We start from the raw sequence: 15,403 nt of genomic DNA, 5'->3' as shown, positions 1-15,403 counted from the left end.
GTCAGAGCCATGACTGCATCTGTGGCACACTTATGGTCCACCTCCATTGAAGAAATTTACACAGCTGCAACTTTGTCTTTGGTCCACACATTCACATCTCACTACTACCTTGAGCAGGATACCCGATGCAATAGTCAGTTTGGGCAGTCAGTGTTGTAGAATCTGTTTGGGGTTTAGAATCCAGCTCAACCCAGCTAGGCCCATTTTGGTCTGTTCCAGGCTGCACTCTTAGCTAGTTTGTATATAATTTCAGGTTAATCTATATTATGTCCTTGCCATTGTGAGGCCCAATTGACCGGTGTTTTTTGTTTTGGGTGAGCCTGGGTGCTAGGGATATCCCACTTGTGAGAATGACTCATCCTGCTTGTCCTCAGAGAAAGCAAAGATACTTACCTGTAGCAGGTATTCTCAGAGGACAGCAGGCTGATCATTCTCACAATCCCGCCCACCTCCCTTTGGAGTTTTCTTTTTTCTTATGTTTTTTGGATTAAACTGAGCAGCGTGGTGGACGGGAAGGCACTCCGCAAATGTGCGGTGCGGTGCTGCATGTACACCAGAAGGCTCTAGCAAAGTTTTTTTTTTTTGTTATTCGTTATGCTGATTCCCAGTCCGACGCAGATCGTCAACCCACTTGTGAGAATGATCAGCCTGCTGTCCTCAGAGAATACCTGCTACAGGTAAGTAACTTCGCTTTTTCCATGGTGGTAATACGTTTGCAGCAGTGATTTTTTGCATATCTGACTGAGTGGCTGCAAAATTAAAACAGTACACCTTAAGTTACTTCAAATTTTAGTAGCATAGAATTCTGATGGAAATCAATTTGAATATCTTTTGTGGGCTTCACCTCGGTTGATCTGTAATACATAACATGTTTTTTAAGTCTGTTTTTAATAAATAAAATTATAGCATGCAGAACCTGACGAAGGACTTGGTTTCCTTTTCTTCTCAGCCAATACAGTCACAAGTACATACACCTAACAGCCAGCAGACACCACAGATGCCTCCCTATCCGCCACTGTCCCCACCTGTTCAGCCACACACGCCTGCAACCATCTCCCATGGAACCACTCCGTCTCTGCAGAACAATCAGCCTGTTGAGTTCAATCATGCCATCAACTATGTCAACAAAATAAAAAATCGCTTTCAAGGACAGCCAGATATCTATAAGGCCTTTCTGGAGATACTGCACACGTACCAGGTGAGAGATGTGTGGCTTACAAAGCACTAATTAAGCAAGTGTTAAAACGAACTGCCTTTCAACCTTAAAACAAAGCGATGTACAATTAAAACACAGTTCTCAATAGGAGAGAACACACATACAATACTGCATTCACTAAAACAAAAGCCACTAGACTAAACAGAGGTAAGCGTGGTATACATAAATTGCATGAAATTTCTGCAGTCAAGTGAGAACTGCTCAACTAAACAGAAACAAATAACATATAATACTGGCTTTCTGAGCTAGTTCTCTCTCTCCCCCCCCCCCCCCCCTCCCCCCATGGCTAGCTGCAAGAGAAATGATTGCTATTTTTGCCAGCTTTTGTAATGAATTATTTTTTCTTTTTAAAACAGTGTTCTGTTTAGTAGCACATTTTAGAAGATTCAGGTTCTCAAAAAATTTCCAACCATGGTGCTTTTTTTTCATCTAAAGTTCTTTTTTTTATGATTTTTTATTCTGTTTAGAATCAATTTGACCCAACAATTTAATTTTTGGCTTACATTGAAAAATGTTTGTAAACAGGTGCAGTTTATTTATACAGTTTTAAAATATTGATGGGGGTTCCCTACCTTACCCTCACCCCCCACCCCTTAATATCACTTTTGGGTCCAGTTACCTATGCTTGTGGGAACTTGACTGCTCTTCTGAATAGGTTTCCTTTCTCCATGCTGTTCCCTGCTTTTGTGCTTTACTTCTGGGCAGAAGAAGATTTTTTTCTGGGGTGATTTTCAAAATAAACAAATTGGCCAGCCTGGTGATTTAATGATTTTGCCTGTGCCATTATTAATTTCTGAGTTGTTTTTTTTTTTTTTTCTCTGTAGGAGAACTGGGAGTGTTGCTGGAGGGAAGGGGAGGGATTTAGTACTGTTCTTACTAGGAAAGACATGAGAGAGCAGCAACACTGTAAGTTGCACTGTAAGGAGCTGCCATCTTGGCCCAAGGAGTTTGATTGTTTAGGGATGTAGGAGCTCTGTAAAATACCTCATGAATGATAAAATGATAAGGAATAAGGTGCTTATTTGCACTTTTCTCATAGGAGGTTAGTTTTAACAAAATGGAAAATACATTTCAACTGGATTTCTTTTTTTTATTGTTTGATATATGCAACAGAAGGAGCAGCGGAATGCTAAGGAAGCAGGTGGGAGTTACACACCAGCTCTGACAGAACAGGAGGTATATGCTCAGGTGGCACGTCTCTTTAAGAACCAAGAAGACCTGCTGTCAGAGTTTGGGCAGTTCCTGCCAGATGCCAACAGCTCAATGGTGAGTTCAGGGAAGTTTGTGAATCGGCCTACTGTAGCTCTTTCATGCTAGTACTGAGTTTTGCACATGGTTCGGTTAATGAACGCCTTTGGGGGCACTTTCTCCAAATGGGTTAGTTTTACACATACAGCACACAGCGATGGTGACACAAATGGTAACTAGATGATGTTCACTGGAGTAAGTTTATTCAAACACACCCAAGACTCAACACGAATTGTGTTTCGGCTATGTGGCCTGCATCAGTAGTCTCAAAAGTAAATAATATACAATACATACCATATAAATAGAAATTGGCACAGTAAAAATATAGATCACCAAACAAAGTAATTTGAATATCGGTCAACATACTATTAACAAGATACACAAAAATTAATAAGGGTTTCACTAAAAAATAACAAATATACTTATAAGTAGAAACATAAGGCAAAAATCAATAGATCATCGCTAAGCAAAGTAAGATGAGTATCTATCAAAATCAAAATTTTAATATGATATATATAGTTAAAAATAACGAATGATAGCATCAATATACTTAAAACATAAGATAAAAGTAATTAGCTAATTTAAGCTTCTGTGTAGTCGTCATTGGCCATTGTAATTAACACACATACCTTCTCTAAGATGTTTAAACCCTTCTAATTTCCGAGTTTCGCCAATCAAACCTATAGTAAATTAAAGGAATAGAGTGAAGTAAAGAACTTCTAAAAGCACAGCTTCTATAATGTGAATGCAGTTCAAGTGAAAAAATTTCTCCAAGGACAAACAGGCCTATAATTCTCATGTGTGAGTAACGCAGATCTGCATTGCTGGTCTGGAGCTTGTAACAAGCTTAAACTAGGTCTTGAGTGCGAGACGCGCTTCATCGTGCATGTGTGAGGGCCTTCCTGCCTGCTGCAAGGTACTGGGCCAGCGGGTCTCTTTTTTTTTTTTTTTTTTGTGGCGGTGAAGAGAGGACATGTTCACTTACACTCCCACTCCTCACAGCTTGGTTCGGCCTTTGGTCTTTGTGCCTTCCCTTTTTATTTTTTTTATACCTCTCTCAGGGTTTATCTTTATTTTATTCCTTCCCCTTATTTTTTTAGATTATTTTTTGGCCTCTTTTTAAAGTTTTCTTGGTTTTTACCACACTCCATAGACCGCATTTAAGCCTGAGTTCCGATTGGGTTTTTCCTCTCCTCTTATTCCTGTGCTCTACTCTTTTTTTAGCACCATTGAGTCGTTTGATTTGGCCACACCTGGTTTTCCTTTCATGTCATCGAAGGTTCCCTATGGCTTCAAGCACTACACTCAGTGCCTGAGCCAGCTTATTCCAGCCCGCCTGATCCAGCTTGTTCCAGTTGCCTGATCCAGCTCTGCTCTCTTCTGCTCCAAACCACTCCAGATTGTTCCAGTCCTGCTACGGTACCGAACTGCTAGCCAATCGACCTGCCTGCCTGATCCAGCTCTGCTCTCTTCTGCTCCAAACCACTCCAGATTGTTCCAGTCCTGCTACGGTACCGAACTGCTAGCCAATCGACCTGCCTGCCCGCTACCCAATCACCTGTTCCTGCCTGCCCCAGTCCATCTCCCTACCAGCTCATCACTCTCCTGCCCAACTGCTCACCTGCCTGCCTGTCTCCCAGTCCATCTTCCCGCCAGTTCATCACTCTCCTCCCCGACTGCTCACCTCAACCTGCCTGTCTCCCAGTCCGGCTACCTGCCCGTAAACACCTCAGTTATCACTTATGGCCCCCACTCACATTCTATTCATTGCCCTATCCCTCCCTAATCTTTTCCCCACACGAACTCACTGCCCAGCCCTGTCCTCTCCCGTCCCACTCACCATTGCAGTACCCTACCTACCCCTGTCCCCCACCACCTCACCATCCCTACTGACATCCTCCTCCTTCCTAGCTCTCAACCTTCAACACTTCCTTCCCGCCATGAACCCTTCCCCATTCCTCTTATGCGCACCCCGTCTTCGTCGGCCTACCTCCCCCATCCTTCTCCGCTCTCTCTTACTCCTTCTCCTGCTATCCGCGGGAGACATCAATCCCAACCCAGGCCCCCCACACCTGTCCTCGCCTCATCTATGCCAACGTTCCCGCAATATCTCCAATCTCATCTCCATTCCCCTTCTCGTGTGCCCTGTGGAACGCCCACTCAGTCTGCAACAAAGTTCCCTTCACCCACGATCTCTTCATCTCCCATTCCCTTCATCTGCTCGCCCTAACTGAAACCTGGCTCACCCCTGACGACTCTGCCTCAATCGCTGCCCTATGCCACGGAGGCTATCTCTTCTCCCATTCGCCCCGCCCAGCTGGCCGCGGTGGCGGTGTCGGGCTACTACTTTCGCCCTCCTGCAGTTTTCAACCTCTCCACCTACCTCAGTCTCACTGCTTCTCATCCTTTGAAGTTCACTCCATCCGTCTATTCCACCCACTGCCACTAAGAGTTGCAGTCATTTACCGCCCCCCCCCTGATAAGTCCCTCCCTTCCTTCCTTACCGACTTCGATTCCTGGCTCTCCGTTTTTCTTGAGCTCTCATCCCCATCCCTCATTCTTGGTGACTTCAACATACACACCGATAACCCATCCAACTCATACGCTTCTCAATTCCTCACTCTAACCTCCTCCTTCAACCTCCAGGTGAGCTCCACCACCCCTACTCACAAATCTGGTCACTGTCTTAATCTCGTCCTCTCTTCTACCTGCTCACCCTCCAATTTCTGTACATCAGTTCTTCCTATCTCTGACCATCACCTGATCACATTCACACTTCATCACCCTCCCCCTCAGTCCCGCCCAACTCTAACCACCACTTCCAGGAACCTCCTGGCTGTCGACCCCCCCCACCTTATCCTCTATTATCTCTGATCGCCTCCCTTCCATCATGTCCTCCGAGTCTGTCGACAAGGCTGTCTCCACTTACAATGCCACTCTCTCCTCTGCTCTTGACACTCTTGCACCATCTGTCTCCCGCCCCACAAGGCGTACTAATCCCCAGCCCTGGGTGACCCCTGGCACCCGATACCTTCGCTCCTGCACCCGATCGGCTGAACGCCTATGGAGGAAATCTCACACCCATACTGATTTCATTCACTTCAAATTCATGTTATCCTCCTTCCAGTCCTCCCTATTCCTCGCCAAACAGGACTATTACACCCAATTGACCAATTCCCTCAGCTCTAAACCTCGTCGTTTCTTCGCCACCCTCAATTCCCTCCTCAAAGTGCCCTTCGCTCCCACCCACCCCTCACTCTCTCCTCAATCACTGGCTGACTACTTCCGCGACAAGGTCCAGAAGGTCAACCTTGAATTCACCACCAAACCCTCCCCTCCTCTTCATCCCATTACCCACTCCCTTAACCAACCAACCCAGGCCTCCTTCTCCTCTTTTCCTGATATCACCGAAGAGGAAACCGCCCATCTCCTCTCCTCCTCGAAATGCACCACCTGTTCCTCAGACCCCATCCCCACCAACTTACTTAACACCTTCTTTTCTACTATCACCCCTCCTATCTGTCATATCCTTAACCTCTCTCTTACCACTGCAACTGTTCCGGACACCTTCAAGCATGCCGTAGTCACACCCCTCCTCAAAAAGCCATCACTTGACCCTACCTGTCCCTCCAACTACCGCCCCATTTCCCTCCTACCTTTCCTCTCCAAGATACTTGAATGCGCCATCCACAGCCGTTGCCTCGATTTTCTCTCCTCTCATGCCATTCTCGATCTGCTTCAATCCGGCTTTCGCTCCCTGCACTCGACAGAAACTGCACTATCTAAAGTCTGCAATGACCTACTCCTCGCCAAATCCAAAGGTCACTACTCCATCCTCATCCTCCTCGACCTATCCGCTGCCTTTGACACTGTCAATCATAACTTACTTCTTGACAGTCCTTTGGATTCCAGGGCTCTGTCCTCTCCTGGTTCTCCTCTTATCTCTCCCATCGTACCTTCAGAGTACACTCTCAGGGTTCATCCTCCTCCCCTATCCCACTCTCTGTCGGAGTCCCCCAGGGATCTGTCCTTGGACCCCTCCTATTCTCAATCTACACCTCTTCCCTGGGCTCCCTGATTTCATCTCATGGCTTCCACTACCATCTCTATGCTGACGACACCCAGCTTTATCTCTCCACACCAGACATCACTGCGGAAACCCAGGCCAAAGTATCGGCCTGCTTATCCGACATTGCTGCATGGATGTCCAATCGCGACCTGAAACTGAACATGGCCAAGACCGAACTTCTTGTCTTCCCACCCAAACCCACTTCTCCTCTCCCTCCACTCTCTATTTCAGTTGATAACACCCTCATCGTCCCCGTCTCATCTGCCCGCAACCTCGGTGTCATCTTCGACTCCTCCCTCTCCTTCTCTGCACATATCCAGCAGATAGCCAAGACCTGTCGCTTCTTCCTCTATAACATTAGCAAAATTCGCCCTTTCCTCTCTGAGCACACCACCCGTACTCTCATCCACTCTCTCATTACCTCTCGCCTTGACTACTGCAACCTACTCCTCACTGGCCTCCCACTTAGCCATCTATCCCCCCTTCAGTCCATTCAGAACTCTGCTGCACGTCTTATCTTCCGCCTGGACCGATATACTCATATCACCCCTCTCCTCAAGTCACTTCACTGGCTTCCGATCAGGTACCGCATACAGTTCAAGCTTCTCCTACTAACCTACAAATGCACTCGATCTGCAGCCCCTCCTTACCTCTCTACCCTCATCTCCCCTTACGTTCCTACCCGTAACCTCCGCTCTCTAGACAAATCCCTCCTTTCAGTACCCTTCTCCACTACCGCCAACTCCAGGCTCCGCCCTTTCTGCCTCACCTCAAGCGTGGAACAAACTCCCTGAGCACATACGCCAGGCCCCCTCCCTACCCATCTTCAAATCACTGCTCAAAGCCCACCTCTTCAATGTCGCCTTTGGCACCTAACCACCACACCTATACTCAGAAATCTAGACTACACCAACTTGACATTTTGTCCTTTAGATTGTAAGCTCATCTGAGCAGGGACCGTCCTTCTTTGTTAAATTGTACAGCGCTGCGTAACCCTAGTAGCGCTCTAGAAATGTTAAGTAGTAGTAGTGCAACAGGACCATCTCTGGCAAAAGACAAAGACACCTATTGTTGATGTCTGTAGTGTTTGGGGCCTAATCATACCCCTGCAAACTGTATTCTCTCTCTCTGTCTCTGTATGAAGAACACAGTTGGCCAGAGAGGATCAGAGATTTTGGAGCCCGCTCTGAAACCTTGATGTCTGTTGGCATTGGTGTCTTCTGTGTCATGAGCATTGGGTGTTGCATCAAGTGCAACAGTCTATATGGCTGTGAGACCCTTGTACAGTGAAAGCGACTTTGCATTGAGTGGGTCTCGACCTGCCTTGACACTGGTGGCTATGCAGGCCCCCCGGGACTGATTGGGGTCGGTGAAGACCCAGAGGCGACGGGAGGACTTGACGTCTTCCTCTTTGGCACCGGGGAGCATTGATTACAGGCATCGGAAGAAACATTGATATTGACTCCCCCTTGATGCATGATGCCAGGAGCACTGGGGCACCGAGGGTTTCACCAGTCCCCGAGAAGTGTGTGTGCCAGGAGGACTACTTCCCTCTCCCTCCATACAGGAAGTGCAGATGCATGGGTCTCCACACAGCCAGGACCAGGCACCCACTTCGGAACCCCCCCCCCCGGCAGATTCAGCAGCCTGCTTCTACACTAGCACCCCAGCCATTTCTGGTATCGGACCTTGATGAGCGCCTCTGGGCCTGAGTGCATCGATGTTTGGGGTGCTTGCGCCAGCCATGCCTCTTGCTTTAGTCCCGCAGTGCCACAAGCCTGCGGTGAGGTCTCCGACGCCAGTGCCTCTTGCGGTCTTGGCGTCGACTTCCACCTGTGTTGGCACATCCTCGAAGTTGGTGGTGGAAGCTTTGCCGGAGTCAAGGCGGGTGCATACACCTTGATGCCCTTCTCGGGGTCATGGTACCTATTTGTCAGGGTGGGCTCAATCTCAGCCCTCCCACAAGGAAATCTTGGCTGACGCTGACTAGGAGCGCTCATGAGACTAAGAGCATCCACGGTACATCTTGGAGGAGTCCTATGGCATTCCATCTGATCCTTCCACAGGAAAGGAGGAAGTCTCCATCTGAGAGCCTTTTCTTACCCTCTTTTGTGAAGGAGATGGTGTCTGCCATCACAATTCCTTTGGTAGTGGAGGATGAGCCTAGGGATAAGATGTTCGAGATCTTACATGTCGTTCAAGTGAAGAACTGGGTGTCTCCTCTGTCAATTCTTCTCCTTCCCAAGAAGATTGACACTGTGTACCGGATTCAGTCTTCCCCTGGGTTTGATGGGCCCCAGTTGCCTCATCAATCCCTGGTAGTGGAATTCACTCTCAAAAGTGCTAGGAGTTTTAGGGATTATGCTTCAACGCCCCCTGGCAAAGAAGCTAAAACCCTGGATTTTTTTGGGTGAATGATGCATCAGGCCTCCATGCTCTTCTCCTGTATCCGCTCGTACCAGCTCTACATGAGCCTGTACTTGTGATTCTTGGTGAGCAGTATATCTGGTTTGGCAGACTGTGTCCCACTGGAGCAGGCTGAATCTTTTCGCCAGCTAGTCAAGCATCAGAAGGTGTGTCGTAAGTTCTTGGCCAGGAGCGCCTACGACATTTCTGATGTGGCCTCTAAGATCTCTGCCCAGAGTACAGCGATGCGCATACTCTCATGGCTGTGTCTGACTTGGACTTGGCAGTCCAGCAGAAGTTGACAGATGCCATGTCCCTGGGGGGGGATAAATTTGAGAGAAGGTGGAGGAGGTTGCTGACCTCATCAAGAAACACACTAACATCTATTCTCCCGCAGGGTGCCTTCTGTACCTGCCGCCGCCTCTAGGAGTTTTTTGGCAAGTCGGAGTACTTACTACTCTGAGGCGTAGGTACACCCCTCCTCAGCAGGCTCGGCCCCAGCGTGCTTGTTCTCGTCGGTGTGCGCCTAAGGCCCAGACATCTCCCAAGTCCAAACAGCAGGCGAGCTTTTGACTGGCTCCAGTAGAGCATAGCCGCTGTAAAAGTGATCGTCCTGGTTGACTTGCAGGTCAGGGGGAGGCTGAAGTTTTACCTAGAAAGGTGGCCCCTTGTAACCTCTTCAAATTGTCCATCTTGGTTATGCCCTACATTGGCTTCAGAGACCACCAGATTGCCCACCAAGAGCACATCACTTCAGTTCTCAGCATAAGCAGGTACTTGCAGAGGATCTCTCCACCCTTTTCAAGGCCCATGCGGTCAAACCCGTTTCACCAGGGGAAGAAGGGAAGGGAATTCTATTTCAGGTACTTCCTTTTGCAAAAGAAAACAAGGGAGATATGTCCCATCCTAGACCTAAGGGGCCTGAACAAATTCCTGGTCAAAGAAAAGATCAGAATGGTTTCCCTGGGCACCCTGCTTCCCATGCTTCAGGAAAACGATTAGTATGCTCTCTGAATTTAAAGGATGCTCATACTCGTATCCCAATACTTTCAGCTCACAGGGGACATGTCACTTCAATATCACATGTTGCCTTTTGGCCTTGCGTTGGCTCTTAGGGTTTTCATCGTGTCTTGCAGTAGTTGCAGTGTTGCCACGCAGACAGGGGTACACATGGACTCTCAATCTAGATGACTGGCTGGTGAAGAGCACGTCGCAGGATGATGCTCAGGAGTCCATGCATAGGACTATTTGGATATTTGAGCTACAAGGGTTCATTTTAAACTACCCCAAGTCCCATCTGCTTCCTGTGCAGCAGTTGGGAGTACATTGGAGCTTTGATACTCGTCCAGCTCAGGCTTTTCTCGCGGTGGCATGGGCAGACACTCTTGCTGCCCTCGCCACTTGGTATATGTATTAATTGCAATGACCAATGATGACTATACAGATAAACTTAAACTAGCTTTTAATGGAGGTCACGTGACGCGATGCACAAGAGCGGTCATTGAAAGAACTGCTTCGTGCTCTCCCTGGCATTTCCCACGGCTAAATCCTACGAAAGAAATGAAAACACGGTGAATCGAATTGTGACCTTACCCTGCTTGTAATTCGGCTGAACGGAGGTCTGATCTGGCGATGACGGCGAAGACGCAGCGGAGGGAAAAAAGCAAAGTCGGAGACGACAAAATGGCGGCTCTGGCCAGCCCGTCAGGAACAGCAGTAAGCTCAGCATGGGCTGCTGAGATCGTCGGAGAAGTGACTACTGCCCTAGAAGCTGTATTAGATAAAAAACTGCAAGGACTGGACTCCAAGCTGGAGGGTTTAAGGAATACTATGGCGCAGTTAAGCCAAGATCTGGCAAGCTTTCAGCAGCACACTGGAGCCTTAGAAGACAAAGTTACAACGATGGAACAGAGGCATGCTAAACTGCTAAAAATGGTAGAAACACAAGCAGAAAAAGTTGATGACCTTGAAAATAGGTCTAGGTGCAACAACTTGCGATTTGTCGGACTCCCTGAGGAACTTGGAGATAGAGAGCTTCGCGCCTTTCTGGAAACGTGGCTAGCAAATGAACTTAAATTACCGGCAGATATGGGGCCCTTAATAATCGAACGGGCCCATCGTGTGGGTCTGTTGAGACAAAAACTCCAGCAGGCCCCGGGTAGTGATCTTTCGGTTGCTTAATTTTGTGCAAAAAACAGCGATTATGCAAGGAATACACGGAGGAACGGGATTGAATTACAACAATCAAAAAATCCTCTGTTTTCAAGACTATTCGATAGCAGTGCCAACGCAGAGGAAGACCTTTTCACCGGTTTGTTCACAATTGGTGAAGAATAAAATAAATTTGCATTATTATACCCAGCAAAACTGAAGATTTTCTATCAGTCTAATACAAAGATTTGTGAATCAGTGCAGGAAGCTCAACGATATGTAAGGCAAATATTAAGCACTGGAGATGAATGACTGAATGTTAAGGATCTTGCTTGGCACTTAACTAGACCGTCTAGTATAGAAAATAAAGTCCTAATAGTTTAACAATTTGTAAAACAGTACGTTGAAAATTGGAAGATTATCTGCTAAATGCCATTGTGGTTTAATGAGGATGGACAGAAATTTACAGCTTTCTGGTTTTGGATTACAAATATGGACAAAATAAACACCTTCAATGGAGGAGAGCTTAATGTTTATAAGGATGGCTGATTTATGTAAGGTGGCTTGATCACTAGGTAATGCCTGGAGCTTCAAGGTCATACAATAGACCTGATGAGCGGCTACAACCAGAATGACCTCCATGATCGGGGCCCGATGACTGGAGACGGAGACTCCCTGTTTTAGAGCGTGAGGGGAGGATGTGGATTGAATTCGAGCTTGGACATTTATTGCAATGGCGGGGTCTCAAAGAGTGAGCGAAAATGTGAGGCAATGAAATTTAACTATGATGGAGAAAATGATTGAGTGTTATAGGAAAATAAGGTTTACCCTAATGATAAGAGGTTGTGAATTGTTGATTATATGCTTACAGGTAACTGATTATACAGCAGTCAGAGGTCAATACTGAAATGCAAGTTGTAACGGTTGTTAAAATATAGGAATGTTTATAAGATTTGCATAATAAATATGGTAGACATAAGTGGGATTGCATAAGTATGAGAAGACCATGACCCAGAAGGGGGATAGATTTTAGGAGGGTTAAGAGGAAACAATAGAGGTTATGGCTGGATATAGGATGATAAAAGGGAAAGTGGGGAGGAGTGTATCTGTGACTAGCCCAAAAGGGTGGGCGACAAGGGGTTAAAAGAGGGGGGCTGTGGGAGGGGACCAAGGGGTGGGGGGAGAGGGAGGGGGCAGCGGGGGGGGGGGAGGGGGAAGGGAGGGTAGGGAAATCTTCCGTTTGTGTTGATGCCAGAACCACAGCAAGGTACTAAAGGGAAAGAGGGGGGAGGCCATGGGCTGGGGTGGCGTCTCCCAGAAGATAAGGAGTTTTCATGGTGGATTAATTGCCAACACCCCACTTGATATGGTTAAAATAGTGACCTGGAATGTAGGTGGCATAGGATCACCAGTGAAGCGCTCTAAGATACTTAAATATTTGCAGAGGATCCGAGCAGATGTGGCTCTTTTGCAAGAGACGCATTTGAATGGGATGGAACATGAGAACCTTAAAAAGTGGTGGGTAGGAGAATGCGTTGATTCACCAGCAAAAGGGAGGAAAGGTGGAGTGGTCATTTTGATAAGGAAGGTGGTGGTGGACAAGATAAGCAATGTAGTTAAAGACCCAAAAGGAAGATACATTTTTTGCAAGGTAGTGATGGCTAGGAGACAAATATTGTTGGGCAGCATTTATGCACCAAATCAATTGGATACAAAATTTTATCAAACATTATTAGAGCACTTGGTAAAAGAGGTCTCCTCACCATTAATTTTGGGAGGAGACTTCAATATGGCATGGGATCCGCAGGTAGACAAATCTAATGCTACACATACACCATCACATTGGTTGTCGAAGGGGCTTCCGAATTTTTGCTCCCGCCTGGACGTTTTGGACATTTGGAGAGTACTACACCCACAAGACAGAGATTACACGCATATGTCCAGGGCACATAACACACAGTCAAGGATAGACTACTTGTTGATGTCTCGTTCTCTATTGGGAGAGATACAAGAGGCCCAAATAGGACCATATGCAATATCAGATCACGCAGAGGTATGGGCGACCTGGAACCCTGGGGGATCGGGATTTAAATTTAAACAATGGACGTTCCCAAGCTATTTGACCAAAAATGTGGGTTTTCGCGAACATCTGTTGAATGGTTGGAGGGAATATAAACGCTTTAATGAGAACACAGCTTCCGATTCCATAGTATTCTGGGAGGCAGCAAAAGCGGTGTTGAGAGGAGAGATCATTACTTATGTTAGCCAATTTAAAAAAGTAAGAGACAGAGAAATATTGAGATTAGAGAAACAAATCATGACATTGCGGAAGAAATATGACAGGAATTCCAGTGTTCAGTTGAGGAAAGCAATTGTGTCAGCACAAGTGGCTTTGAATACCCTCATTCATGAGAGAGAGAAGTCCCAAGCATACTATAGATTCCAACTATATAGGCATGGTAGTAAGGGCGGAAAGATGTTGGCCAGACTGATTGCTCACAAACAGACCTCGAGAAGAGTTGTATCATTAAAGGATGGGACGGGCAAAATGTGTCATACAGATTTGGAAATCCAAGATGTCTTTAAGACATTTTATCAGAAATTATATACAGAAGAGAACGATTCAGGCCTCCCGAGTAAACTATATTTAGATGGAGTGGCGCACCCTGTCCTTTCTGAAGGAGATCAAAAACATTTAAATGCACCAGTTACTGTTGATGAGGTGCATTGGGCAATAGCCAATAGTTCACCGGGGAAGGCGCCGGGACCAGATGGCATACGAGTAGAGTTTTACAAGGTATTAGGGGAGGATATAGAACCTGTGCTGGTAGAGGTCTTTAATGGTTGGGTGGAAAGAGGATTTCCCCCCAGACAACTGAATACGGCCCAAATCATCCTGATACCCAAGCCTAAAAGAGATCCTACCTTGCCAAAGTCATATCGCCCTATTTCGCTGCTGAATTGTGAAATGAAGCTATTTGCTAAAATATTGGCTGGTTGCATGAGCCGAGTATTACCAAAACTAGTGCAGGAGGGACAAGTGGGATTTGTTAAGGGAAGATCAATTTCAAAGAATTTAAGGAGGATCTTAACGGCGCTAGAAAAAGTAGGGATGGAATCAGAGCCAACATTGATGGTCAGCTTTGATGCTGAGAAGGCATTTGACCGAGTTGACTGGAGTTATATGTTTGCAGCATTAAAGGCATATGGTTTTGTAGGATGGTTCATAAATGGTTCATAAGAGCACTTAGAACACTATATACATTGCCTCAAGCTGGAATAATGGTTAATGATAACTGCTCAGATGACTTTCAAATAAAACGGGGAACTAGGCAGGGATGCCCCCTCTCGCCATTGTTGTTTGCATTATATTTAGACCTATTGATTAGAGACATTGGCATGATGCCTGCAATAAGGGGAGTAGCAGTTGGGAAGAAAGAATTCAAAGTAGCTGCCTTCGCAGACGATCTGTTAGTCATGATTACGAACCCAGTGGAGTCTCTGCAGGCTTTGTTGGAGTTGTTTAAAGAATTTGGTGATTACTCGGGGTTCAAACTAAACTTGGAGAAATCGGAGGCCTTGGTTAGTAATGTACACATCGCAACGGCCTGGCTGGAAACCTTTCCCCTGAGATGGGCAACAGGCTCATTTAGATACCTGGGCATAATGTTGACACCAAGGGTTGCAGACCTTTACCCTATTAATATTAAGCTATTGTTGACTCAGACCCGACAACAAGTGGAGAGTTGGAGCCAGCTAAAATTGCCACTGATGGGTAGATTGTGTCTAATTCGTATGGTAATCCTCCCCAGGTGGCTGTATGTTATGCAGACCATACCTATGTGTTTACTGGGAAGAGACCTGAAAGCCAAGATGGTAATGAAATTTTGTTGGGCGAACAAGAAAGCTAAGATGAAACAACAGTTAATGAAGGGTGGGTGGCAGCAAGGAGGGCTAGGATTACCTAATTTGAAGTTATACAACTTGGCCTGTTTAATGCGTCATGTGAGGGACTGGATATTTGGGTCAAATTACTATACGCCGATAGAATTAGGGAATTTTTCAAACCATTGCGGCTGCAATCCCTAATACAAATAGAGCGCAGATCCCTGAGGCATATAGGAAAAACTTACTGCTAATGCCACTGAGGAGAGCGTGGCAATTTATGGAGAGTAGATTGAAGGTGGGGAAGGGGGTAACAGAGCTTCTGTCAGAGGGAATCCAATGTTTGAGGCAGGCATAGAAAATGTAGTATTTCAGCGTTGGGAAGAAAGAGGATTGGGTTGCCTGGGAGATGTGATGGGCGATAATGG

At 46.5% G+C, this 15,403-nt stretch overlaps 1 protein-coding gene across 1 annotated transcript in view; it reads left to right on the top strand.

The window, feature by feature from the left end:
* Positions 1–15,403, top strand: part of SIN3A (SIN3 transcription regulator family member A) — a 399,111-nt gene that overhangs the window by 160,240 nt on the left and 223,468 nt on the right. Inside the window, exons 7-8 of the mRNA XM_030186804.1 lie at positions 950–1,198; positions 2,330–2,482. Of these exons, the coding sequence (XP_030042664.1) occupies positions 950–1,198; positions 2,330–2,482 (402 nt within the window). The remainder of the gene's footprint in view (positions 1–949; positions 1,199–2,329; positions 2,483–15,403) is intronic.

Source organism: Microcaecilia unicolor, chromosome 1, assembly GCF_901765095.1.
Source record: "Microcaecilia unicolor chromosome 1, aMicUni1.1, whole genome shotgun sequence".
Taxonomy (NCBI): domain Eukaryota; kingdom Metazoa; phylum Chordata; class Amphibia; order Gymnophiona; family Siphonopidae; genus Microcaecilia; species Microcaecilia unicolor.
This window is presented reverse-complemented; position numbering and strand designations above follow the sequence as displayed.